The sequence below is a fragment of the Callithrix jacchus genome, chromosome 5 (genome assembly GCF_049354715.1).
Source record: "Callithrix jacchus isolate 240 chromosome 5, calJac240_pri, whole genome shotgun sequence".
Lineage (NCBI taxonomy): Eukaryota > Metazoa > Chordata > Mammalia > Primates > Cebidae > Callithrix > Callithrix jacchus.
In genome coordinates, this window is record NC_133506.1 from 67,260,742 (window position 1) to 67,287,790 (window position 27,049).

Genomic DNA, 27,049 nt, shown 5'->3' on the forward strand with positions numbered 1-27,049 from the left:
CACTCAAGGCCACAAAGGAGGCGATGGCAGAGCCAAGATCAGAAGTGTTAAGGCTGAGAACAGGCAAAGGGCAACAACAGAAAGTCTGTGCAGGCACTCAAAGGTGAGGCACTTTCCTCAGGCACTACTCAGAGGCCAGGCAGAAATTACCTTAGTTCTGTGGTTCTCTGCATTCAGCCCCTCATAGAGATTTGTTGAAATATATTTCACCAAGGATTTCCAGTTCAGTTACATCTTTTAGTAACTAGAAGAGGGGGAAAGGAAAGAGGAAAACAAAACATCTTTTAGATATGAACTCATTTTTGTTTTACTTTTTTTTTTTTAATTATTTTGCTTTTCTATTTTCCTTGGTTTTTTTTCATTTTAGTTATTTTCTTATCTTTTTTTTTCTTTTGTGTGAACTCATTTTTTTTTGAATGGCATTCACTAACTTTCCCTTTAAAGGTATTTCTGGGATTAGTTAATGGCCCCAACATACATAACACAACACCAAGTTACCCAAACAAGAAATCCAGTTATTCTTCAACATTTATTTTTTGAGACAGTTTCACTCTTTTTCCCAGGCTGAAGTGGAACCATCGTGGATCACTGCAACCTCTGCACCCCACTCCCACACCTCCCCCCAACCCCTGCCTTATTTCAGGTGATTCTCCTGACTCAGCCTCCCAAATAGCTAGAATTACAGGCACCCGCCACCACGCTTGGCTATTTTTTTTTTTCGCTCTGGTTACCCAGGCTGGAGTGCAATGGCACGATTCCGGCTCACCGCAAACCCCGCCTTCTGGGTTCAAGCAATTCTCCTGCCTCAGCCTCCCAAGTAGCTGGGACTACAGGCACGCGCCACCATGCCCAGCTAATTTTTGTATTTTTAGTAGAGACGGGGTTTCACCATGTTGGCCAGGATGGTCTTGATCTCTTGACTTTGTGATCCACCCACCTCGGCCTCCTTAAGTGCTGGGATTATAGGCGTGAGCCACCACGCTCGGCTATTTTGTATTTTTAGTAGAGACAGAGTTTCATGATGTTGGCCAGGCTGGTCACTCCTAACGTTATGATCCGCCCACCTCAGCCTCCTTAGGTATTGGGATTACAGGCGTGAGCCACTGTGCCCGGCCTATTCTTCAACTTCTTTTCCCTTGTGCCATCCAAAGTCAGTTCTTGACTGATTTATTTATTTTTGAGACAGGGTCGCTGTAACCCAGGCTGGAGTGTAATGGCATGATCACGGCTCACTGTTAGCCTCAACCTTCCAGGCTCAAGTGATCCTCCCACCTCAGTTTCTGGAGTAGCTGGGACCACAAGCACATGCCACCACACTGGGCTGATTTTTCTATTTTTTGTAGAGACAGGGTTTTACCATGTTACTCAAGCTGGTCTCAAATTCCTCGGCTCAAGCAATCTACCCACCTTGGCCTCCCACAGTGCTGATTACAGGCATGAACCACTGCACCCAGATTGTTCATTGTATTTAATATAAGAATTTCTTTTTTTTTTTTTTTTTTTTTTGAGACAAGGTCTCACTCTGTCACCCAGACTGGAATGCAGAGGCTGCTTAATCACAGTCCACCACAGCTTCAAATTTCTGGGCTCAAATGATCCTCCTGCCTTGGCCTCCCAAGTGGCTGGGACTAGAGGCCTGAACCACCATGCCTGGCTACTTTTTTTTTTTTAAGACATGGAGTTTTACTATGCTTCCCAGGCTGATCTTGAACTCCTGGCCTCAAGCAATCCTCCCATCTCAGACTCCCAAAGTGTTGTGATTACCGATGTGAGCCACCACACACCCAGGTTTTTTTTTTTTTGTTTTTTTTTTTGTTTTTTGAGATGGAGTCTTGCTCTGTTGCCAGGCTGGCGTGCAGTGGCACAATCTTGGCTCACTGCAACTTTCGCCTCCCGGGTTCAAGCTATTCTCCTGCCTCAGCCTCCCAAGTAGCTGGGATTACAGGCGCATGCCACGACACCCAGCTAATTTTTGTATTTTAGTAGAGACAGGGTTTCACCATGTTGGCCAGGATGGTCTCGATCTCCTGACCTCATGATCCTCAAGCCTCAGCCTCCCAAGGTACTGAGAATACAGGTGTGAGCCACCACACCCGGCCTTTTATTGTTTATTTATTTTTGTTTTTGAAACAAAGTCTTGCTCTGTCACCCAGGCTGGAATGCAGTGACTCTCTATAACCTCCACCTCCTGGGTTCAAGCGATTCTCTACCTCAGCCTCCTGAGTAGCTGGGACTACAGGCGCCCACCACCACGCCTGGCTTTTTTTTTTGTATATTTAGTAGAGACAGGGTTTCACCATGTTGGCCAGGCTGGTCTCCAAATCCTGACTTCAGGTGATCCGCCCACCTTGGCCTCCCAAAGTGCTGGGATTATGGGGGTGAGCCATTGCGCCAAGTCTATTGTTTTTTTAAAATTCTTTCTTGCACCTGTTCCTTTTTCTCCATCCATTGCTACTTCTTCAGTTGAGACCTCACAAATCTCACCTGGATCACTGCAAGACATTAAACTTAATAACCTGATTACCAGTTCCCATTTTAGCATAAGTGATCAGGGAAGGCCTAAGAAAATAACATCTGAGCTAAATTTAAGAAGAAACCACCTACGTGAGGACCTGGGGGAGAGAGGTGTTTTGCCAAGGAATAGTAAGTACAAAAGTCTTGTGGCCAGAATAATACTGTACTGGCAAGCCAGAAGAATAGGAGAGAACAGAATAACTCAATTATAAAAGGGGTAGTGGGAGAGAAAAGAGAGGACTAGAAAATGAAGTTGAAGAATTAAGCAGAGACCAGATCAAGTAGTGCCTTGCTCTGGCCATTAAAACAGTATGGATTAGCCAGGTGTGGTGGCTCATGCCTGTAATCCAGGCACTATGGAGGCCAAGGTGGGGGGATCACCTGAGGTCGGGAGTTGAAGACCAGCCTGACCAGCATGGTGAAACCCCGTATTTAAAAAAGAAAAAAAAAAAAAGTATGAATTTTAGTCTAAGTGTGCTCAAGCACCACTTTTTTGTTTTTTTTTTTGATGGGGTCTCAGTCTGTGGCCCAGGCTGAGAGCAGTGGCATGATCTCAGCTCAATGCAACCACCACCTCTCCGGTTTAAGCAATTCTCCTGCCTCAGCTTCCCGAATAGCTGGGATTACAGCACTCATCACCACGCCTGGCTAATTTTTATATTTTTAGTAGAGATGGGGTTTCACCACGTTGACCAGGCTGGTCTGGAACTTCTGACCTCAGGTGATCAACCTGCCTCTGCCTCCCAAAGTGCTGGGATTCTTACGTTATTATTTTTTTAAAAAAAATAAGCAGAGGAGTGGCACAATCTAATGTCTGCTCTTAGAAGATGGATAGCTGTTACGTGGAGAATTATTTGTAGAGGGTGTGGGAAAAACAGAGGCAAGAAGAGCAGGCTTCGCCGGGTGCAGTGCCTCATGCCTGTAATTCCAGCACTTTGGGAGGCCGAGGCGGGTTGCGGGGGGAGCACAAGGTCATTAGATCGAGTCCATCCTGGCCAACACAGTGAAACCCCGTCTCTACTGAAATATAAAAATAATCAGTTGGGCGTGGTGGTGGGCGACTGTATTCCCAGCTACTCAGGAGACTGAGGCAGAATTGCTCGAACCCAGGAGGCGGAGGTTGCAGTGAGCGGAGATCGTGCCACTTGCACTCCAGCTTGGCGCCTGGCGAGAGCGGACAGCGAGACTCTATCTCAAAAAAAAAAAAAGGGCAGTCTCAAGGTTTTTCCAACAGCCCTAGGCAGGAGCGAGTAGCTTGAATTACAACCGCAGCGGAAACGGAGAGAAGTAAATGGATTTCGGATCTATTTTGGCACTGGAATGGCAGGGCTTGCTGCTGGAATAGACGTGAGGATGTAGGAAAGGGGAGTCACAGGTAATCCCTAGATTTCCTGTACTGTAACTGGAGTAAATCACCCTCCTGAGGGTAGCTAAGGAACAGGTTGGGACAGAGGATTTTTTTGCACCAAAAGACCTATTTTGGACACACTATGAAAAGACGCTATTATTTCTTCTACAGGTGATGTCCGTGAGCAGTTGGATAATCAAATCTGGAGCATTTCAGTCTCAAATATCTCCTTAGAGTGGTCCAAAGAGATCTCTGCAGCCACGGTTACATTTTCTTTATCCGAAGCTATGGCACAGCTCACTAACTGCCATTCTTCCACGTGCTGGAAAAGCAAGGCCTAGTTAACATCATTCCTTTTCGTGCCGAAAGACTGAATGTTCAACACTTAGGACACAGAGCAGCGTAAGGTCCCAGAATACAGGGTGTCAGCAATTTCAGCGCTCCCCTCGGCCCAAGCAAAGCTCCAGCGGGGGCAGATGAGACCCAGGAGTAGCTAGGGAGGGCCTGGAAGCCGCCGGCACTGGCCGGCAGGGGAAACCCTGGAAAAAGTCTCCCGGCCTCTCGTATCACCCGCTTCAGGCCCTCTGCCCTCCCCTGACCTCTCGGGACGGCCACGCTTACCTGATCCGGACTGTACCCACAAGGGCGCTCCTGACTCGGGGTGCATACCGTGGAGAAACGAGAACGACTGCCACAACCAGCTGAACAAACGAAGCCGCCATACTCTTCTGCCCAGCCCCGGCGAGGTGCGCATGCGTAGTGCCGGGAGCTACCCCCCCCCGCCCCCGCGGCCGGCGGGCGCGTCCACGTCAAGCGGAAGTCTCGCGGTGTTTGCGTTTGAACGCCTTGGCGGGCGCTGGCTATGGCGGCTTCGCTCCCGGGAACTGGGAGCCGGCTTTTCCGCACTTACGGGGCTGCAGGCGGCAGAAGACAGCGGCGGCAGGGCCGGGCAGCCGCGCAGTGGTTCCCGCCGCAGGAGCGGAGGCGTTTCTTCGACAGCAGCGGCAGCAACGACGCCAGCTTCGGCTGCCCCTCGCAGTCTGACGATCCTGACGATCCCGACGACCCCGACTTCCTGGGCAGCCCGGTGGCGCGGCGGCGGAGGCATCCCGGCGGCCGAGTCCCCAAGGACCCGCCCAGCCTGACCGTGACCCCAAAGCGCCGGAAGCTGCGAGCTCGGCCGAGCCTAACCGTGACCCCAAGAGGCCTGCGGCTACGAGCTCGGCCCCCGCAGAAGTGCAGCACCCCCTGCGGCCCACTCCGGCTTCCGCCCTTCCCCAGCCGCCACCCCGGCCGCCTCAGTCCGGACCTCAGCGTGTGCGAACAGCCCAGGGACGGCGACGAGCTGGGCACCAGCGCCTCCCTATTCAGCTCTCTCGCTTCGCCCCGCCCCGGGTCCCCAACGCCGAGGGACAGTGTCATCTCCATCGGCACCTCCACCTCTCTGGTTGCAGCGTCTGCCGTCCCGAACGGCCTCCACCTCCCGGAAGTCTCCCTGGACCGAGCATCTCTCCCCTGCTCCCTGGAGGAAGCGACAGGAGGAGCCAGGATTGTCCGCCAAACCCGTGCCAGCCTCAGGTCAGCTCTCTTTGGCCTTATGAACAGAGGAACCCCTGAGGATTCAGAGTTTGGGGCAGATGGAAAGAATATGAGGGGATCCTATTGTAAGAGGAAACCGTTGGGAAATAGACCAGAGGGTTCCGGTGTGCCAAGCACAGGCAAGAGGAGGGCCACAGGCCAGGATTCTTGTCCAGAGAAAGGGCTTCAGGAGGCCGTGGGGATAGAACATCAGGAGGCCAGGGTTTGCAACGGCTGCATTGTGCCCGGAGGACCCGACAGGCCTGAGAGAACTCAACCAAGGCGGAAGAGCAAACGTCAGGAGGCAGTGGAAACCTCTCTCCTCCATTCCCACCACTTTAAAAAGGGCCAAAAGATGAGAAAAGATTCGTTCCCCACCCAGGACCTGACTCATTTACAGAATGCCTGCTCTTGGACCAAAACCAGGGCCTCCTTCAGTTTCCACAAGAAGAAAATTGTGACTGATGTGTCGGAGGTCCACAGCAGCTACACCACTGCCACTTCTCTCTCCGGATCCCTTCTGTCCGAATATTCACACCGTCCTGCCCGGAGCAGAACAAGCAGTGCTCTGTCCTGGTGCTCCTCTTCTATGTATTTGCTAAGCCCCTTAAACACTCCTTCAAACAAAAAGGCATCTGATGCTGAGAAGGTTTATGGGGAATGCAGTCAGAAGGGTCCCATCCCCTTTAGCCATTGCCTTCCCACAGAAAAACTGGAACACTGTGAGAAGATTGGGGAAGGGGTGTTTGGCGAAGTGTTTCAGACAATTGCCGATCACATGCCTGTCGCTGTAAAAATCATTGCCATTGAAGGACCAGATTTAGTCAATGGATCCCAGCAGAAAACCTTTGACGAAATCCTGCCAGAGATCATCATCTCCAAAGAGTTGAGCCTCTTGTCTGGTGACGCGTGCAACCGCACGGAAGGCTTTATTGGGCTGAACTCAGTGCACTGTGTGCAAGGATCTTACCCTCCCTTGCTCCTCAAAGCCTGGGATGACTATCATTCAACCAAAGGGTCTGCAAATGACCGGCCTGATTTTTTTAAAGAAGACCAGCTCTTCATTGTGCTGGAATTTGAGTTTGGAGGGATTGACTTAGAGCAGATGAGAAGGAAGTTGTCATCCATGGCTACTGCAAAGAGCATCCTACACCAGCTCACAGCCTCCCTCGCGGTGGCAGAGGCATCACTGCACTTTGAGCATCGAGACTTACACTGGGGGAATGTGCTCTTGAAGAAAACCAGCCTCAAAGAACTCTCGTACACCCTCAATGGGAAAACAAGCACCATCCCCACCCGCGGGCTGCAAGTCAACATTATCGACTACACCCTGTCACGCTTGGAACGGGATGGGATTGTGGTTTTCTGTGACGTTTCCATGGATGAGGACCTGTTTACAGGTGAAGGTGACTACCAGTTTGAGATCTACAGGCTCATGAAGAAGGATAACAACAACTGCTGGGGTGAATATCACCCTTACAGTAATGTGCTCTGGCTGCATTACCTTACAGATAAGCTTCTGAAACAAATGACCTTCAAGAGTAAATGTAACACTCCTGCCATGAAGGAAGTAAAGAAAAAGATCCAGGATTTCCATAGCACAATGCTTAACTTCAGCTCTGCCACTGACTTGCTCTGCCAGCATAGTTTATTTCAGTAAACTCAGTGTGTCTTACTGCCCCAAGTGAGAGGAGGCTGGTCTTGAAGCCTCTGGTGCTATTTCAGTCTCCATCCCCAGAGCAGGGTGGAATCCCATTCTCACAAGATTCCAGTCAACTTATCTATCAAACAAGAATTTTGTTTCCAAATAGAAACTGACCTATTTGTTGAATTGTTTAAGTTTTCTGATAACAAATGTCCTTGAAAAAGTAAACTAGCTGGGTGCAGTGGCATGTGCCTGTAGTCCCAGCTACTCAGGAGGCTGAGGCAGGAGGATCACTTGAGCCCAGGAGTTCAAATCTAACCTGGTCAACAGAGTGAGACCCCGTCTCTGTTTTAAAAAATAAATAAAATACATATGAAAACAAATGTTTATAAGTAGCCCTCTTTCTAATTGTCAGCAGAGTCCATTCTGTAAATTCCTTTCCATTTTTTGAGCCTTGACACTTTATGTAGTCTGAGCAAAAAAAAAAAAAAAAAAGCCCAGGCTTCAGCTGTCATACTGAGCAGAACCTGCTGCTTCAGGTATCAAGGCTCACTTTGGAAACCAGGCTACAGATGAGACAACTGAAAACAGGCTGAGGCAAAGCAGAGGCCAAAAAAGAGACTCGGGGAGAAGAAGGGAAGATAGTAAGCAACAAAGGGGGCAGTGTAAGAAGTGTTGCATGTTATATCAGTCCCACAGAGAAGCAGAATTTATCAGTTTTCAAAGGGAAAGTCTCTGCCTACTGACAGGGTTTTAACTTTTGCTTATTTTTCATCAAAAGGAAGACAACTGACAGGTTGCTTTAAGAGCTGAGTGACTGATACTCCTGAACAGGACTTTGGTGATTGACTCCTCATCTTTTCCCAGGGTGAAGATTGACTCCTCATCTTTTCCCAGGGTGAAGATTGACTCCTCATCTTTTCCCAGGGTGAAGCTGTCTTTACTCCTTTTATAGAACTCTGGTTTGTATACTTGACAGTCTACAGTCACTCTAGGAGGAGATGTGATTGTGATAAAGAATGGCCTTTAAATACCTTACTCTTTGTCAGGTTCTTCACTGCTACAATCTGGAGACCTCAAAATTTGGTTGGGACACAAATTTGCAACTGGTATTCTGCTCCAAAGAGGTTTTCCCCATGTATCTGCAAATTAAAATCAGAGTAGGAAGTCAAAGCTGGTGTTGCTTTGCCACCTATAGCTTTGCAATAATAAGTACTTACGTGGAAGAGGAATTCTTTGTGGTCAGAAAGCCCTGGGCCTGTGTTCACATACATTACTGATGGTCTGCAATTGAGAGGACGTGTGTCAGGCCTTGAGGCCCCTCCCTCCCATTGTTGGAGAAAGGGTCTCACTCTCGCCCAGGCTAGAGGGCAGTGGCACAATCATGGTTCAGTGTAGCCTCAACCTCCAGGGTTCCAGCCATCCTCCACCTCAGCCTCCCAAAGTGCTGAGATTACAGGCATGAGCCACCGTACCCATCCCCCTTTCTCTTTTTGAATGAACTTGAATGCTTTCAACTGGTTACACTAGGGCAGAGGGCATCAGACCCTTATGAGGAACGAGGCCGGGCGCGGTGTGTTACACCTGTCATCCCAGCGCCTTGGGAGGCCAAGGCGGGCAGATCACCTGAAGTGAGGATTTTGAGACCAGCCTGGCCAACATAATGAAACCCTGTCTCTACTAAAAAAAAAAAGAAAAAAACTTAGCCAGGCGTGGTGGTGTCCACCTGCATTCCCAGCTATTTGGGAGGCTGAGGCAGGAGAATTGCTTGAGCCCAGGCAGCAGAGGCAAGATCATGCCACTGCACTCTGGCCTGGGCAACAGAGTGAGACTCGGTCTCAAAAATAAATAATTAAAATAAAAAAATAAAAAGTTAGCCAGGTGTGACATCTACCTGTAGTCCCAGCTACTCGGGAGGCTGAGGCAGGAGAATCCCTTGAACCCAGGCGGCAGAGGTTGCAGTGAGCTGAAATCAAGCCACACTGCACTCCAGCCTGGGCAACAGAGTGAGACTCTCTCAATTTAAAAAAAAACAAAAAAAAATAAAAGCTGAATGTCAAAATGTTGAGTGGCTGCAGCACAGCTGGGATGAGGTGGAATATTTGAACTCTGTATAGTTGGGCGGTTCATTTTCTAGTCATTCCTCAAATGGCCTTACTCTTCCCCCTCTTACTTCCCGGTCCCACGCTGCCTTCTTCCCTCCACAGCATCATATTCATTCCCTTTCATAGCAAGACTAGTTGGTACCACACCTCCTTTGATGACCACAATGGAGTTTCTATGACCAGCTGTTAGTTCCCTAGAGAGCAATATCAGAGCTGGGGTCCTAAGCAGGCTCCTCTCAGAAGGATGATGCCCACATCCATCCCAACCACCAGCTCCATCTACAAGAGAGAAAGCCCCAAGCTGTCCCCTGAGCCGTGCAGTCTCACTGGTGCTGGCCCCTTGGGAGTACTTACTTGGAAAGAGCTGCAACAAAGCTGCGCCCGAATTAAAGGGTATGGGTCTGTCTGGCCAAAGACCGCCTTTCATTGGAACTAGGAATAAGAGTGTTAGTTCTCAGCACACAGGCTTTGTACATAACAAGCGCTTCTTTTTTTTTTTTTTTGAGACAGTTTCATTCTTGTTACCCAGTATGGAGTGCAATGGCGCGATTTCGGCTCACTGCAATGTCGGCCTCCTGGGTTCAAGCAAATCTGCCTCAGCCTCCCAAGTAGCTGGGACCACAGGCGCACACCACCATGTCCAGCTAATTATTGTATTTTTAGTAGAGACGGGGTTTCACCATGTTGACCAGGATGGTCTCGATCTCTTGACCTCGTGATCCGCCCACCTCGGCCTCCCAAAGTGCTGGGATGACAAGGCCTAAGCCACTGTGCCTGGCCTGAAAGAGCCATTTTAGGATAAAGGGAAACATTTCTTCATGCTCACGGTAATCTGGACCATTGAGATAGAGGAAAGAGTGGCCATATTTATGGCAGGAAGTCACTTTTTCTGTGTGCTCAAATATCCAGTTGTTCCCCTGAATACAGACCAGTCAACAGGACCCGACCTGGGCAAGCTTAGCAACCAGGCTTGCTTCTCCCGGAGCAGGGAGTGCAAGGAGCCCCGTGTTGCCATCTCACCTTCCCGCCTGCATCTCTGGCCAGGCAGGCTCTAGGCCACCGAACGCCCCGCTCCTCCCAGCCTGGTCAGCCGCGCTGGCCTGGGTCCCTCCTGCTAATCTGGGCCCCATCCCTGTCCCCTCCAGGGGCAGGTGCTGCTGGGCGCCCTCGGGGCCTTTGACTGGTCGGGAGGGGCGCTGCTCTACAACACACCCAGCCGCTGGGCCGCTTCCTGAACCAGACGGCGGGTGGATCACGAGGTCAAGAGATCGAGACCATCCTGGTCAACAAGGTGAAACCCCGTCTCTACTAAAAATACAAAAATTAGCTGGGCATAGTGGCGCGTGCCTGTAGTCCCAGCTACTTGGGAGGCTGAGTCAGGAGAATTGCTTGAACCCAGGAGGCAGAGGTTGCGGTGAGCCGGGATCATACCATTGCACTCCAGCCTGGGTAACAACAGCGAAACTCTGTCTCAAAAGAAAAAAAAAAAAAAAGTAAAAATTAGCCAGGTGTGGTGGTGGATGCCTGTAATCCCAGCTACTCAGGAAGCTGAGGCAGGAGAATTGCTTGAACCCGGGAGCCGGAGGTTGCAGTGAGCCGAGATCGTGCCACTGCATCCAGCCTGGGGGATAGACCAAGACTCCACTAGGGTATGTGTGTGAGTGTGGGGAGTGAGTGTGTGCAAACGAGTATTTTGAGCAAAGCTGCATCCAGGACAGTGCTTGTGCCTCACATCGGTGTGATGGGGAAGTGTGTGACTGGCAAAGTGAGAGGGCTCGCTGATGCTGATTTTTGATATAGCGAGAAAGATAGTCTCTCCTAGTCTGCTCCCTCCCCAGGCCTCTTTGAAGGCCTGACTGGGAAGGTGCGGTGAGCCAGGGAGAGAGGCCGGGTGGGAGTACCTGTCAACAGCTGCACTACCCTTGCCGCAGGTTACGCTGTGGCTGTGCTGCACAAGGCCTGCAGCCTGTCCTGCATCGCGGGGGCTCCACGGTACGAACATCGCGGGGCCGTGTTTGAGCTCCAGGAGGGCAGAGAGGCCAGCTTCCTGCCAGTGCTGGAGGGAGAGCAGGTACCTGCAGGGAAAGGCCTCCACCCGGTGTGACAGATAGGGAATCGGAGGCCCCAAGGGAAAGGGGAGGGCCTCAGGGTGCACAGTGGGCCAGGTCCAGGTCAAACTCAGGCTCCGGAGTAGCACTCCAGGGCTCTGGCCCTGGGCCGCGTGTCTGATTGCTGGGCATGTCCTCCACCCTGGGGCCTGGAGTGCTCATCCAGGTACCTCAGGGAGCAAATCGATATGTAATGACCCAAACTGGGTGGTCCAGGAAGCAGGACAGGGCTGCAGGGTGGAGGTAGCCTTGCTGCAGGGTGGAGGAGTGGGGCTCCTGCTGAGCTGAGCTCCTCCCCGGTGCAGATGGGGTCCTGTTTTGGCTCTGAGCTGTGTCCTGTGGATATCAACATGGATGGAACCATGGACCTGTTGCTGGTGGCTGCGCTGTTTGACCACGTTCGTGGAGAAGAAGGCAGAGTCTATGTGTACCGTCTCAATGAGCAGGTGGGAGAGCCGCCATCTTCATGCGCTTGCTAAGGCTGTGGCACTGAGCCCAGTACAGAGGTGATGGAGGCTGGGAGTGCCCTGGCCCTGCTTGGCACCAGTGGGCAGTGACGGGGAGGTGCTCAGGATGGATAGCTGCTGGGCAGGGGCATTGGTGTTGCTCTCAGCTCCCTCTTTCTTACCCAAAGGCAGAATGACAATCTCTCTCTCTCTTTTTTTTTGAGACTGAGTCTCACTCTGTTGCTCAGGCTGAAGTGCAGTGGTACGATCTCAGCTCACTGCAACCTCCACCTCGTAGGTTCAAGCAATTCTCCCCCCTCAGCCTCCCGAGTAGCTGGGATTATAGGCATGCGCCACCATGCCTGGCTAATTTTTGTATTATTAGCAGAGATGGGGTTTCACCATGTTGGCCAGGCTGGTCTCGGACTCCTGACCTCAGGTGATCCACCTGCCTCGGCCTCCCAAAGTGCCGGGATTACAGGCGTTGAGGTACCATGCCCGGCTGATAACAACATCTCTTACAGCTTCGGGCTGCCAAAGCACATTTTGTCCGGATCTCACTTATTTCTCACAGTAACTATGGGAGGCAGCTGCCACTCTCATCTTACAGGTGAGGAAGCTGGGGCTCAGGGAGCCTCAGTGACGCTGAGATGTGCTCGAGGGTACCTGGCATGTATGTGGCAGAGCCAAGAGTAAAGCCTGGGCCTCCATTTGCAGCAAGGCACCCCTGCCTGTGGGAGTAGGAGGAGCAGGCTCTGGGTCCTGAACTTCAAGGCAGGATGACCCCAGCTTTCCCCATGGGCTCACTGTGTGACCTTGGGAAGGTCCCTGGCCTTTTCTGGGCCTCAGGCTCCCTGCTGGAGAATCAGAATCCACCAGTGAGCATGCCACCTGGGTGGCAATGGGGCAGGCACCCAGTGCCCCCCTTCTCAAGGGCTGAGCTGTTTGCTTCTTTACAGGATGGTTCCTTCTCCCTGTCACACATGCTGAGTGGGCACCCCGGGTTCCCCAGTGCCTGCTTTGGCTTTGCCATGGCGGCTGTGGGGGATATCAGTCAGGATAAGCTCACAGATGTGGCCATTGGGGCCCCCTTGGAGGGTTTTGCAGCAGATGATGGAGCGGGCTCTGGCAGTCTGTATATTTACAATGGACACAGGGACGGCCTCTCCACCAGCCCCTCACAGGTGGCCCACGGGGCCCTCTCCTTCCTCTCCTCTGGGGCTCTGACCCAAGCCCCAAGCGGCTTCAGTCCCAAGTGCCAGGCAGGTCTGAAGGGGCTGGGAGTATCCAGTGAAAGAAGGAAGTTACTCAGGCTGGCGGGAGGTTCCAGCCCACGGCCTCGCCTCAGCCCCTCAGGTGCAGGGAGGTTGTGGCAGCAGCTGTCTCCTTCCCTGGCCTACACCCTCTCCTCCCTCCAGCCTGGCTTGGGTCACTGCTTCTCTTTCTGTCCCTTGCTCCTGTCTCCCACGCAGCACCTCCCTGCCTCGTCTTTCCTGCCCTAGGGTCTGCTGCCAGCCTCTCACTCCACATCTCTTAGGCACTTTCACCCACCTCCAGACCCTCCTGAGCGCCTCCACCTGGATGGCCCCCAGGCATCTCCCTCCCATCTGAAAGCACCTGCTTTCCCCAGACCTGCTGCTACTGAGACCTCATCCCCCTCCACACCCCACACCAGAAACCTCAGATGATCCCCAGCACACCCCCGCCCTTCACAGCCTGTCAGTCCCCACGTCCTCAGGATTCTAGCTGTCTCCCAAGTCCTGCCCCTTCTCTCCAACCCCACCACCGTGGTCCCAGCTCAGGCCTTGCCATCCCTCTCCTGGACCCCCAGCCCGCCCAGTTTCCTCCTCCTCTGCATCTTTCCCCCTGTGTCTTCAGTGCCATTTTTTTTTGTTTTTTGAGATGGAGTCTCATTCTGTCACCAAGCTGGAGTTCAGTGGTGGATCTTGGCTCACTGCAACCTCCACCTCCTGGGTTCAAGCAATTCTCCTGCCTCAGCCTCCCAAGTAGCTGGGACTACGGACACACGCTGCCACACCCAGCTAATTTTTGTATTTTTAGTACAAACGGGGTTTCACCACGTTGGCCGGGCTGGTCTCAATCTCTTGACTCAGGATCCACCAGCCTTGGCCTCCCAAAGTGCCAGATTATAGGAGTGAGCCACCAAGCCCAACCTTCAGCGCCATTTCTAAAGTGTTATCCTGATTACATCACTTCAAAAAAACAGAGCCTTTGTTGACACCCCCACCCCAAGCCACACATCAAGCCTCCTTGTACCCCAGCCCCCTGCGGCCCACCCCGCCCCTGGCTGCTTCTCAGAGGGCCCTGCTCTTTCCCCATGCCTCACTCTTTCCCTCACTCTCCCACATCAAGTCCCACCTGCCCTTCAAGGCTCCATGCACATGCCACTTCCTCTGGGAAAGCTTGTCCACTCTTTCCTGCTTCTAGACTGGGGGCTGCCTGGGGCTGGTGCCTGCCACGCTGACCGGGACTCCCCGTCCCATGCCCCTCCCTTCCCTCACCCCATGCCTTGTGTTTCTGCCTCCACAGCGGATCAGAGCCTCAGCGGTGGCCCCAGGACTGCAGTACTTCGGCATGTCCATGGCTGGTGGCTTTGATATCAGTGGCGACGGCCTTGCTGACATCACGGTGGGCACTCCAGGCCGGGCAGTTGTGTTCCAGTGGGTCTGGGGTCCTGAGCCCAGCCTCACCCATCTGCCCCGCTCTAAATAGCTCCATGCAGAAAGTAGGCACTGAGGGAGGGAGCCGGCACTAAAAATACAAAAATTAGCAGGGCATGGTGGCAGGTGCTTGTAATCCCAGCTACTCAGGAGGCTGAGGCAGGAGAATCACTTGAATCCAGGAGGCAGAGGTTGCGGTGACCTGAGATCTCATCATTGCACTCCAGCCTGGGTGACAGAGTGAGCCTCCGTCTCAAAACAAAACAAACAAAATCGGAGCTCTTATCTCCACCCACCCTTCATTCCCCCAAATCTGTCCCACCCTCGGGCTTTCTGTCATGGCAAGTGGCACCATTGTCCACCCAGAAACACAGGATGAAAACCTGGTCCTTGATGCCTCTTTTTCCTTCCCCTGTCACCACATCAACGAGTCTTAGTTGGCTCTGCCTGCAACTACCCCCCAGCATAAGTGCTGTCCTCACCCCCGGACACTGGCCTGCAGCCTTCCCTGCCTCCATCCTCCACACAGCAGCACCTGAAACCCCTCCACGCTCCCACTTAGAGTAACAACCCAGTTCCTTACCGTGGCTTTGCAGGGTTCTTTGTGGCCTGGCCCTCCCCAGCCCTCCATTCCCACCTCCTCCTCCTCTCCTCTGTCTCACTAATTAGGCTCCAGGCACGCGGACCTTTGCTCTCCCCAAACCGCAAATGTCCCTGCCACTGGCCCTTGGCGCTGGCTGTGCTTTTCACCTGGAATGCTCTGCCCCGTGTCCTCACATAGCTGGCTCTTCGGTTAACAAATCTCAACCGAAATGCTTCTCGTCAGTCAGGCCATCTCTGACCATTAGCCCCCAGTCCTTATTGCAGAACTTTGGTTGTTGAGATGGAATCTCACTCTTGTCACGTCACCCAGGTTTGAGTGCAATGACGACATCTCGGCTCACTGCAACCTCCACCTCCCGGGTTCAAGCAATTCTCCTGCTTCAGCCTCCAGAGTAGCTGGGATTACAGGTGCCCGCCACAACGCCTGGCTAATTTTTGTATTTTTAGTAGAGATGGGGTTTCACCATGTTGGCCGGGATGGTCTCAAACTCCTGACCTCAAGTGATCCGCCTGCCTCGGCCTCCCAAGGTGCTGGGATTACAGGTGGGTGCCAGCCACTGCACCCGGACAAGGGTATTTTATTTTGTATCCAAGCATTGCCAATGCATAGTATTTCCCTGTTTATTTGCTTGTTGTGCTTTCCCATAAAAGCAGAAACTCAGGGCAGCACCTGCGTGTGGGGAGGTTTGATGGACTCACTGACTACATGAACCAACCAGCCAGGCCTGACCCAGGAGCCTGTGGTCACTCCTCCCATCCTCATTGCTGTCTCGGTCAGCTCCCGGCCTGTGGTTCGCCTGAATGTATCCATGGCCTTCACCCCCAGTGCACTGCCTGTTGGCTTCAAAAGCGATGTGAATGTCAGTTTGTGTTTTGCAATCAGCTCTGAGTCAGGTAAGAGGTGGCCCAGCTGCCCCCCGCATCCCAGCGTGATGGTCATTCCTTCTTGGCTTCTGTAGGAGGCAGGGAAAGAGGACAGGGCGGGGGTGGGCTGGGGTGGGGGTGTTTGTCTGAGATCCTGGTGCTTGAAATCCCTCCATTAGAACTGTAGCTCCTTTGTCTCCAGGCTCTGTGAAATGCAAACGGCCTCAAAAAGGGTGTTCTGATGTTACATCAACACTCTGAGCGGCTTAGGGCTGACACTCTTGGGAGGAGGGTTGCTGGAGCCCTTTCTCAGGGTTGAAGGGTTGAGTTTCTGAAAAAAACACTCAGAAAAAGGCAGCCATGTCTCCATGCCCGCATGTGTGCCTGTACTCAGGAGCTCTGGGGACACGCCCTTTGCCTTCTCTCTGGCTGTGTCCTCTCCTCATCCCTTCTGTCCCTCCTCACTCTGTGCCTCTGGCCCAGGTGGGATTGGATAATCTGTCTAGGCTGAGTTTCTCTTTCCTTACCTGAAACTCATCAGGAGACTGTTTCCAGAAAGGAGGTGGTGGGCACGGCTTTCACAGCCCAGGAATTCACTGCCCACCCAAGCACTCCCCTCGGGAACGATTCCTCAGCCACAGTCACGGAGGTTTACTCTCTCAGGAACAGTCTCTGAGATGACTCTCTGTCTCCCGCAGGTCACAGAGCAGGCTCCTGTGGTGCGGTGGCTTTATCAAAGCAGGAGTCTATTATCCACTTGGGGGGTGGAAACAACAGACCTGTCCCTTCCCAGACACAGAGCTCGATGGGCTATGCAGCACTGGGCAAGGTCTCTCCCCAGCCGAGCTGGTTCTGTTCTGTATACCGTGAGGGATTTGGCCCCAGGATCTCCATGGTGCTTCCAGCACTGCGTTCCTTGGGTTTGACTCCATGGTTTCCCTCTGTCCCTCTCCATTCTCTTTGTTGATTCTCTTCCTCCTCATTTTCTTCTTCAGTCTCAACCCCCTTCTCGAGCCCTCCTTCCCTAATGAAGGCTGACTCAGTCCTGGGAATGTGATGCTCTGGGTTGGAGCACTGAGAGACCCTGGCCAGGTGTCAGAAGGCAGTGAGAAAAATACCTTTGGAGAAAAGAATGTGGCCAGGCGAGGTGGCTCTCGCCTGTAATCCCAGCACTTTGAGAGGCCGAGTGGGCAGATCACAAGGTCAGGAGTTCGAGACCAGCGGAGGAGTTTGGATGGGAGTCCGGAGGGGTCTGTGCTATTGAGAAAGGATTCGAGGTGATGCAGTGAGGGGCACATACCCGGACCTACAAATGAGGTGATTGAAATAATCATAGCAGGCCGGGCACGGTGGCTCATGCCTGTAATCCCAACACTTTGGGAGGCCGAGGTGGGCAGATCACCTGAGATCAGGAGTTAGAGACCAGCCTGGGCAACATGGTGAAACCCCGTCTCTACTAAAAATTCAAAAATTAGCCAGGCTTGGTGGTGGGGGTCTGTAATCCCAGCTACTCGGGAGGCTGAGGCAGGAGAATCAATTGAACCCAGGAGGCAGAGGTTGCAGTGAGCTGAGATCACGCCACCACACTCCAGCCTGGGTGACAGAGCAAGTCTCTGTCTCAAAAAAAAAAAAAAAAAAAGAAAAAGAGAGAGAGAGAAAAGAAAAGCATTCTTCCTGTCATCTTCTTCTAACCCTGCCTTCCATGGTGACCCCACAGCTCCATGAGGTGGACTCCTTCTCCAATGCCAGCATCAAGGTCAGCTACCAACTTGAGACCCCTGAGAGACAGAGGGACCATCCCCAGCCCATCCTCGACCACTACGCTGAAGCCTTTGCCATCTTCCCGGTGACTCTACCCTCAGCCAGTACCAACCCTCTTGAGAGCCGATCCCACAGAAAGCATCTGCTCCCCTGACTTCCAAGAATGTTAGAACTGGGAGGGAGTGTCTTCAGACAGCATTTGGGTGACTCACTGTACAAATGTGAAACTGGGTCACTGTGATCGTGTTAATGTGTGTAGGGCATCACTCATGGGTAACACAGGTCTCCATCTGTCTCTGGGGCCATGACTTTATGTTCACAAAAGTGCTTGCTGCGTATTTCATGACGCACAGGCATATGTTGCATCCTGGGGCCTCACTTGGCAGGGAGCTCTGATGATGCTGTGGTGGGGGTCCCTTGTGAGAGCTAGATGGGAGCTAGCCTGTCTTGTGCTGCAGAGGATGCCCTTTGGTGCCCTGCCTGTTCACTCCCTGCCAGGGCCTTCAGGCTGAATGGCCCCACCAAACCTGTGCCCCTGCCTCTCCTGCTGGTGCCCATCAGTGCAGCTCAGACAGGCGGGTAGTGTCATAAAAAACTTTTGTCGGCCAGGAGCCCTGGCTGATGCCTGTAATCCCAGCACTTTGGGAGGCTGAGGTGGGCGGATCACCTGAGGCCAGTAGTTCAAGACCAGCCTGGCCAACATGGCGAAACCCCAACTCTACTAAAAATACAAAGATTAGCCAGGTGTGGTGGCAGGAGCCTATAGTCCCAGGTACTCAGGAGGCTGAGGCAGGAGAATTGCTTGAACCTGGGAGGCGGAGGTTACAGTGAACCAAGATTGTACCACTGCACTCCAGCCTGGGCGACAGAGCAAGCTCAATCTCTCAAAAACAAACAAACAAACAAACTTCAATATATATTTCCTTATAAAACAGAGGCATTGTCTTTAATCAAAATCAGGAAATTCACATTGATAAAATACCATTATTTAATCTACAAACTTTATTCAAATTTTGCCTGTTGTCCTATTAATGCCCTTTATAGCAAAAGAAAAATTCTGGTCCAGGATCATCAATCGTGTTCTGCTGTCATTTATCTCCTTTAATCCGGAAAAGTTTCTCATCTTTCCTTGTCTTTTGATGACATTCATGTTTTTGAAGGGTGTAGGCCAGTCCTTTTATAGAATGTTCCTCAATTTGTCTGATGTTTCGTCATAGAGTCAGGTTACCCATTTTGTTTTGTTTTGTTTTTGAGACAGAGTTTCACTTTTGCTGCCCAGGCTGGAGTGCAATGGTGCAATGTCAGCTCATTACAACCTCCAGCTCCCGGGTTCAAGCGATTCTCCTGCCTCAGCCTCCAGAGTAGCTGGAATGACAGGTGTGTGTCACCATACCCGGCTAATTTTTTGTATTTTTAGTAGAGACAGGGTTTCACCATGTTGGCCAGGCTGGTCTTGAACTCCTGACCTCAGGCGATCCACCTGCCTTGGCTGGGATGACAGGCATGAGCCTGGCCAGGTTCTGCATTTTTGGCAGGAATATCACAGAAGTAAAGTTGTGTCCTTCTCAGTACACCATCTCAGGCGGCACCTCATGGATTTGTCCCATTCCTAGTGTGATTTGCCTGTGTAATTAATCATCTCAAGGTGAGATGCCTTAAGATGATATGCTGCTTAACATCTATTTATGTCTTTCCTTAACCAGTGATGACTATTATGCTACGGCAGAGAGTTTAAAAAATTTATTCAGTCTGTGAAATGGGTGAGGAGAACTTACGTGGTGTTAGGCACATCGCTGTTACCAGAGAATGTGTCCCCAGCTGGGCGTCTAGCTGGCTTAACCCCATTGTCTTTCACTGGGGCTGGGTGGAAAAGATCAGGCTACTTGTCTACATTAAAAATACAACAAAAAAGCCCTGCATGAAACTGTTGGCCCACTTAGAGCTCCAGGCTTTGACTTCTGCAAATGCCGCCTCCCTTCCCCAGGAAGTAGAAAGTCTCCTTTCAAGCTCTGGGCTCTTATTGCCACCCTAGGCCGTGGTAACAGACCTGCAGAAAGCTCCGGAGGTGGCCGCTGGGAGAGAAACGCAGAGGCCCTCCAGCAGAGGAGCTGCCTTTCTTCATAATCAAAAAACAGACCCAGCTACTTTAGAAAACTGGAATTTTTTAAAACATGAAAAGGGGCTTTTCAACCTCCATGGGGCCTTTTTAAATGTGGCTTTCGGAATGAGTTGGTTATGTGGAGGCAAGATGGCAAGGGAAATGGCTTACAGAGACAGCTAGCCAAGTTGGGGGCAGTGGCTCACGCCTGTAACTCCAGCACTTTGGGAGGCCAAGGTGGGTGGATCACTTGAGGTCAGGAGTTTGAGACCAACTTGGCCAACATGGTGAAACCCAGTTTCCACTAAAAAGACAAAAAGAATTGGCTGGGTGTGGTGGTGGGTGCCTGTTATTTCAGCTAGTCAGGAGACTGTGTCAGGAGAATCGCTTGAACCCAGGAGGCAGAGGTCGTGGTGAGCCGAGATCGTGCCACTGCACTCCAGCCTGGCAACAGAGCAAGACTCCGTCTCAAACACACACACACACACACACACACACACCCCAGAGATGACTAGCCACACGGAAGAGAAACTCTGAGGCCTGGACCTTGACAATATTCAGTTAGGTAGCCCCCATTCCTGCCTACACCCGAAAAGACTAAGGAAGCTTCTCTTCACATAGCTGTCTGCTCCCTAAATGCTGGGAGTTGTGAGCTGTGTGTGCTGCTTAATTCCCATGATGTGAATGTAATGGGCACACCTCACATTCCATGCAGGTCACCCCACTTTTTACCGTGGCCAGAGGCCTGGGTCACAGTGTGCCCATGTTATAGGACAGATCCAGGAATGTCATCGTCCCTGTTCTTCGGGCCGTGTATGCACAACCCCAGCCTGCATCCCTCACCTCCGGTCTCAGGGTGAGCAGGAGGCACAGCCCGAAGCATCCTAAGGAGAACACCCAGAGGCAGGGCTGCTGGGGAAGGCGGGGCCTGGCTGATTGGGACTCTCTCTGTCTGGTTACAGCTGCCCTATGAGAAGGACTGCAAGAATAAGCTGTTTTGTATCGCAGAATTACAGTTGGCCACCACCGTCTCTCAGTGAGTTGGAAGCAGCCCTTGGTTTCCTGCAGTTAACGTCCCCCAAATGCTTGCGTGGGCGAACCCCCCATCAGGATGCACCGCACACTCCCTTCCCCACTTCCCGTGGCCCACAAACAGCTTCTGCGCTTATCTCACTATGTCCTCAGCTACCCCATGAGAGAGGTGAGACGGAGATCCATCTTCCCACTTCTTAGATCAGGAAGAAGACTCAGTCACTGAGGGCCCTGCATGGGCCATTCGGTGGCCTTGAACCTGGGTCTATTGGCATTCTGGACAATGCTACCCAGTGTTCTTCACAGCTAGGATGACCTCTACCTCAGTTAGAGGTGACCTGTTTCCTTGCCCACCTCTTCCGCCAAAGTCATTCATCAGTCAGGCAGACATTTCTGGACTGTGTACTCTGTGCCAGGCACTGTTGGTGCTGGGGATGCTTCTGTGAACAACACAAAGGTCCCTGCCCTCCTGGTGCTCTTAGGGGGAGAAGATAGTAAGAAAGTAAATTCTGTTTTGGTGAGATGAACTTTGAAGAAGCAGGGAAGGTGGAGGGAGTTCTGGGTGGGGAGTGAGGCTGAAGTTGTCAATGGGGTGGTTAGGGAGGGGGACACACACAGGAGGAGGTTGGGGAACGAGCTATGTGGGTGGGTGTCTGGGGTAAGAGCAGCTGCAGGTGCCTGGGGTGGGAGCCTGCCTGGCAGGTGGAGGCAGGGTGAGGACCCAGGGGCTGCAGTGGAGTGAGGCGGGGGAGGAATGAGGGAGGGGGAGGAAAAGGGAGGGAGAAAGGCTTTTGCTGTGAGCTGTGAAGTCAGCGGAGTGACATGATCGTGCAGCTTAGCAGGACCCTTCTTGCCGATGAGTTAAGAAGAGACTAGGAGCAAAGGCGGAAGGAGGGGCTGGCGGAAGGAGGGGCTGCACTTGCTCCCATTGTAACCACTCAGGTGAGAGGCGATGGGGGCTGGGACCCAGGTCCCAGTAATGACGGGGTTTATGTTTTGAAGTGAGAGCTCACAGCATGTGCTGACAGAGTGAGGTGGAGTGAGGAAGGAACCCCCAGCCCGAGCCTGCGGCGCTGCGCCGTCCAACACACCAGCCGCATTTCGCTGCTGACACTTAGATGAGTTAAAATTAAACACAAGGAAACACTGAGCCCCTCAGTCACATGCGCCACACTTCAGATACTCAGCGCTCGCTGGTGGCTGGTGGTGTCGGGCAGCACAGATACCACCTGTTTCATCTCTGCAGACGTTCTATTGGGCCACACTGAATTCCAGAATGATGGTGTTGCCAAGCTCAGGAGTTTGGGTTCGGACATCGGCGGCCCTAAAATGCCCTCCCAGCCTGGACACAGTGGCTCACGCCTGTAATCCCAGCACTTTAGGAGGCTGAGCCAGGCGGATCACGAGGTCAGGAGTTCAAGACCAGCCTGATCAACATGGTGAAACCCTGTCTCTGTTTAAAAAAAAAAAAAATTGAAGCCGGGTGCGGTGGCTCATGGCTATAATCCCAGCACTTTGGGAGGCCGAGGTGGGTGGATCACGAGGTCAAGAGATCGATACCATCCTGGTCAACAAGGTGCAACACTGTCTCTACTAAAAATACAAAAAATTAGCTGGGCATGGTGATGCGCGCCTGTAGTGCCAGCTACTGGGGAGGCTGAGGCAGGAGAATTGCCTGAACCCAGGAGGCGGAGGTTGCAGTGAGCCGAGATCGCTCCAGCCTGGGTAACGAGAGCGAAACTCTGTCTCAAAAAAAAAAAAAAGATTTTTTTTCTAGTTAGCATTTTGTCTAACCTGTTTTCAAGGTTCTTGGTTTCTTTGCATTGGGTTAGAACGTGTTCTTTTAGCTCAGAGAAGTTTGTTATTATTCACCTTCTGAAGCCTGTTTCTGTGAATTCACCAGACTCATTCTCCATCCAGCTTTGTTCCTTTGCCGGCGAGGAGTTATGACCCCTTGGAGGAGGAAAGGCATCTGTTTTTTGATGTTTTCATCCTTTTTGTGCTAGTTTCTTCCCATCTTTGTGGATTTATCTACCTATGGTCTTAGTAATTGGTGACTTTTGAATGAGGTCTCTCTGTGGATGTCCTTTTTGTTGATGTTCAAGCTATATCTTTCTGTTTTTAAGTTTTCCTTCTAACAGTCAGGCCCCTCTGCTGTAGGACTGCTGGAGGTCCACTCCAGACCCTGCTTGCCTGCAGCCTGTAGGGCTGCAGAACAGTAAGAGTTGCTTCCAGTTTCTTCTTCGGTTATCTTTGTCCCAGAAGGGTACCTGCCAGATGTCAGCCATAGCTCTCCTTTATGAGGTGCCTCTTTGGATATACAGGGGTAAGGGAGCTGCTTGAGGAGACAGTCTGTCCCTTGTCAGAGCTCAAGTACTATGCTGGGAGTTCAGTTGTTCCATTCAGAGCTTCTGGGCAGGTATGTTTAAGTCTGCTGCAGTGGAACTCATAACTGCCTCTTTTCCCAGGTGCTCTGTTCTGGGAAGGTGGGGCTTTATTTATAATTTCCTGGTGTGCTGCTGCCTTTTTTCAGAGATGTCCTCCCCAGCAAGGAGGTAGTCTAGTCACAGTCTACCAGCAGACGTGTTGCTGAGCTGCTGCAGGCTCTACCCAACTGCTGTGTCAAATCAATATTAATAAAATGGCCATACTACCCAAAGTAACTTATAGATTCAATGCTATTTCTATTAAACCACCAATGACATTCTTCTCAGAAATAGAAAAAGCTATTTTAATAATCATACAGAACCAAAAAATAGTCTGAATAGCCATGGCAACCCTATGTAATAAGAGCAAAGCTGGAGGCATCACGCTATCTGACTTCAAACTATACTACAGGGCCACAGTAACCAAAACAGCATGGTGGTTGTACAAAAACAGACACATAGACAAATGGAATAGAGAGCTCAGAAATAAGTCCTCATACCTACAGCCATTTGATCTTTGATAAAACTGACAAAAACAAGCAATGAGGAAAGCATTCCTTATTCAATAAATGGTGCTGAGGTGACTAGCTAGCCATATGTGGGAGATTTAAATTGGATCTGTTCCTTACAGGATATACAAAAATTAACTCAAGGTGGATTAAAGACGTAAACATAAAACCCAAAACTGTAAAAACTCTGGAAGAAACCCCTATGTAGACAATACAATTGTGGACATAGCAAATGGCAAAGATTTCATGACAAAGATGCCAAAAGTGACTGCAATAAAAGCAAAAATTGACAAATGGAATCTAATTAAGGTTTCTCCCATGCTGTAGGTGGCATGTATATTTTCAAAAGAAGACAGGCATGCAGTCTGCAAGCATATTAAAGAAAAATCTTAGCAGCACTGATCACTAGAGAAACCCAAATCAAAATCACAATGAGACACCATCTCACACCATTCAGAACAGCTATTTTTAAAAGTCCAAAAATAACAGGTGCTGGCAAGGTTGCAGAGAAAAAGGAATGCTTATACACTGTTGGTGGACAGTTACATTAGTTCAACTCTTGTGGAGAACAGTGTGGTGATTCCTTGAAAACCTAAAAACAGAGCTACCATTTGACACAGCAATCCCATTACTAGGTATAACCCAAAGGAATATAAACCATTTTATCATAAAGACACATGCATGCATATGTTCATTGCAGCACTATTTACAATAGCAAAGACATAGAATCAACCTAAACACCCATCAAGAGTAGACTGGATAAATAAAATGTGGTACCTATACACCATGGAATACTATGCAGTCATAAAAATTAACAAGATCCTTTTCTTTGCAGGAACAGGAATGGAGCTGGAAGACTATCCTTAGCAGACTAACACAGGAACAGAAAACCAAATACCACACTTTTTCATTTATAAGAGGGAGCTGAATGATGAGACTATATAGGCATATAGAAGGGAACAACAGACACTGAGGCCTATTGGAGGGTAAAGGATGAGAAGAGGAAGAGAATCAAGAGAAATAACCCATAGGCACTAGAATTAATACCTGTGTAACAAAACAATCTGTACGGCAAGCCTCCATAACACAAGTTTAACATATCTCCACATGTACCCCTGAACGTAAAGGAAAAGTTAAAAAAAATCACTAATTTATACAAGTGCTTCTCAAACTTTAATATGGGGCAGAACTATCTGAGGGTTGGGTTAAAATGCAGATTCTGATTCAGTAGGACAGAGTTCAGAAAGAGGGCTGAGATTCTACATACATTTCTAACAATCTCCAGGAGCTGCTAATGCTACTGGTTCGTGAGCTATATTTGAATAGCAAGGATCAAAACAGCAACAGCTGTCAAGCTTTGTTGCCCATTAGAATCAACTGGAGAACGGCCGGGTGCGGTGGCTCACGCCTGTAATCCCAGCACTTTGGGAGGCTGAGGCGGGTGGATCACGAGGTCAAGAGATCGAGACCATCCTGGTCGAAATGGTGAAACCCCGTCTCTACTAAAGATACAAAAAATTAGCTGGGCATGGTGGCGCATGCCTGTAATCCCAGCTACTCGGGAGGCTGAGGCAGGAGAAGTGCCTGAACCCAGGAGGCGGAGGTTGCAGTGAGCCGAGATCGCGCCATTGCACTCCAGCCTGGGTAACAAGAGCGAAACTCCGTATCAAAAAAAAAAAAAAAAAAAAAAAAAAGAATCAACTGGAGAGCATATGAAACTCTCAATGCCTGGGATGCACCCTATATCAACTAAATCAGACTTGCTGGGGATGGGACACAGATTTTAGCATTTTTAAAAACTCATTGGGTGATTCCAACATGTAGAATATCTGTGAAACAGTCATTGAGGATTTCAGTTCTTACCAATTCCAGACCTGGTTTCATCCAGTAATCAGGAATGATAAATGATGAAGAGATTCTAATCCACACAGTCAGTATGTCTTAGAAGCAAAGTCAAGCCATGCCTGGTATAGAGGACCGCATGAACACACAGAGCACATTGAGCTTGGAGGACATCAAACCCATGGTGTGTGTGAAAGAGTTTACAATCACTGTCGTTAGACATATGGAGGATTATTGGAAAGAAGAGGCAGTATACTTGGTCTGTGAAATTCCAAAACTAGGCCTTGGATCAGTGAATGTAGTTACAGGGAGACAGATTTAAACTCAACTTATGAAAATTCTGCCTACAAATCGAGCTGTCCAAAAATAGGTTAACTTAAAAAGGAGCACATACTCCGGAATCAGCTAATGAGTTGGCAAGGAAGAGTCCTTGATTATTCTTTGTATTCGTCTTCAACCATCACCCCCACTGGCCTCAGCCAGCATCTAATCCATCAGTCAATCCTGCCAAGTCTACCTTGAATCTATATATTTAATACATCTACTTATTTTAAGACTGTCCTCAAGCACGCACTTTTATTTCTTGCTGGAATTCTGTGATATCCCTCAACTGAAATGGCCTCCTGACATACCTCTGCTACCTTTGCCTTCTTAGATCTTTTTTTTTGAGACGGAGTTTCCTCTTTTTATGGAATTGCCTGGGTTCAGGCAATTCTCCTGCCTCAGCCTCCTGAGTAGCTGGGATTACAGGCACGCGCCACCATGCCCAGCTAATTTTTTGTATTTTTAGTAGAGGCAGGGTTTCACCATGCTGACCAGGATGGTCTCGACCTCTTGACCTCGTGATCCACCTGCCTCGGCCTCCCAAAGTGCTGGGATTACAGGCATGAGCCACCGCGCCCGGCCCCTTAGATCCTTTATGACAGATTTGTCTTTTTAAAATCAAGAAATTACATTAATCCAGCCTTTCCATAAAAAGCCTCCATGATCTTCCCATGGCATTTAAAGAAAATCTACATCCATGACCATGACAGGCAAGACCTTTCCTGACCTCATTCCTGCCTTCTTCTGTCTAAGTCTGTCTCTTTTCCTTGTCCTCTAAAGCCATCCTCACCAGCCTCTCCAGCCACAGGGCTCCTTGATGAGTCTTGAACTTACCAAGAAAACTTATTTCAGGACCTTTGCACTTGCCATTCTCTCTGTTTGGAAAACCAAAGAAAACCATGTGCACATGGTCAATTCCTTCTTGTCATGCAATGCTTGGCTCAAATGCCAACTCTTGAGAGAATACTCCTCTGCTTACTAACCTAAAACGCCCACACTATTCATTCTGTCACTCTCTGAATCATATTTTCCTATTGTATGTTGTTTTTAGATAAATAGCATGTAACATAATTGATTTATTTGTTTGTTCAACAAATATTTACTGAACACTTGCTATGTTTCAGATTTTCTTCTAGGCAACAGAAAGAGATATGTGAACAAGACA

General features: G+C 50.4%; 3 protein-coding genes across 12 annotated transcripts in view; 2 read left to right on the plus strand and 1 right to left on the minus strand.

The window, feature by feature from the left end:
• P2RX5 (purinergic receptor P2X 5) overlaps nt 1–4,592 on the minus strand; it is a 47,457-nt gene extending 42,865 nt beyond the window's left edge. For all 10 annotated transcript variants that reach the window (XM_078372515.1, XM_078372508.1, XM_078372512.1 and 7 more), the window contains exons 1-2: nt 4,484–4,592; nt 151–244 (exon numbers count right to left, since the gene is read on the minus strand). Coding sequence is in view for 4 of the 10 variants with exons in the window: in XM_078372504.1 (XP_078228630.1) it covers nt 151–173 (23 nt within the window). In the remaining 6 variants the exon portion in view is untranslated. The remainder of the gene's footprint in view (nt 1–150; nt 245–4,483) is intronic.
• Nucleotides 4,593–4,691: 99 nt separating this feature from the next.
• HASPIN (histone H3 associated protein kinase) lies at nt 4,692–7,468 on the plus strand. Its single transcript, XM_002747838.6, has one exon. It carries the CDS (start codon nt 4,725–4,727, stop codon nt 7,098–7,100), a length of 2,376 nt encoding a protein of 791 aa, XP_002747884.1. The 5' UTR covers nt 4,692–4,724; the 3' UTR covers nt 7,101–7,468.
• Nucleotides 7,469–10,323: 2,855 nt separating this feature from the next.
• On the plus strand, nt 10,324–22,184 carry ITGAE (integrin subunit alpha E; the record flags this gene model as incomplete). Its single annotated transcript, XM_078375411.1, is given in 11 exon segments — nt 10,324–10,408; nt 10,411–10,437; nt 11,065–11,261; nt 11,604–11,744; nt 12,704–12,928; nt 14,295–14,425; nt 15,807–15,984; nt 16,591–16,611; nt 17,394–17,738; nt 20,714–20,787; nt 22,030–22,184. Coding segments are annotated over 11 exon segments (1,446 nt in total), but the record flags the coding sequence as incomplete, so codon positions are not given.
• Between the last annotated feature and the right edge of the window lie 4,865 nt (nt 22,185–27,049).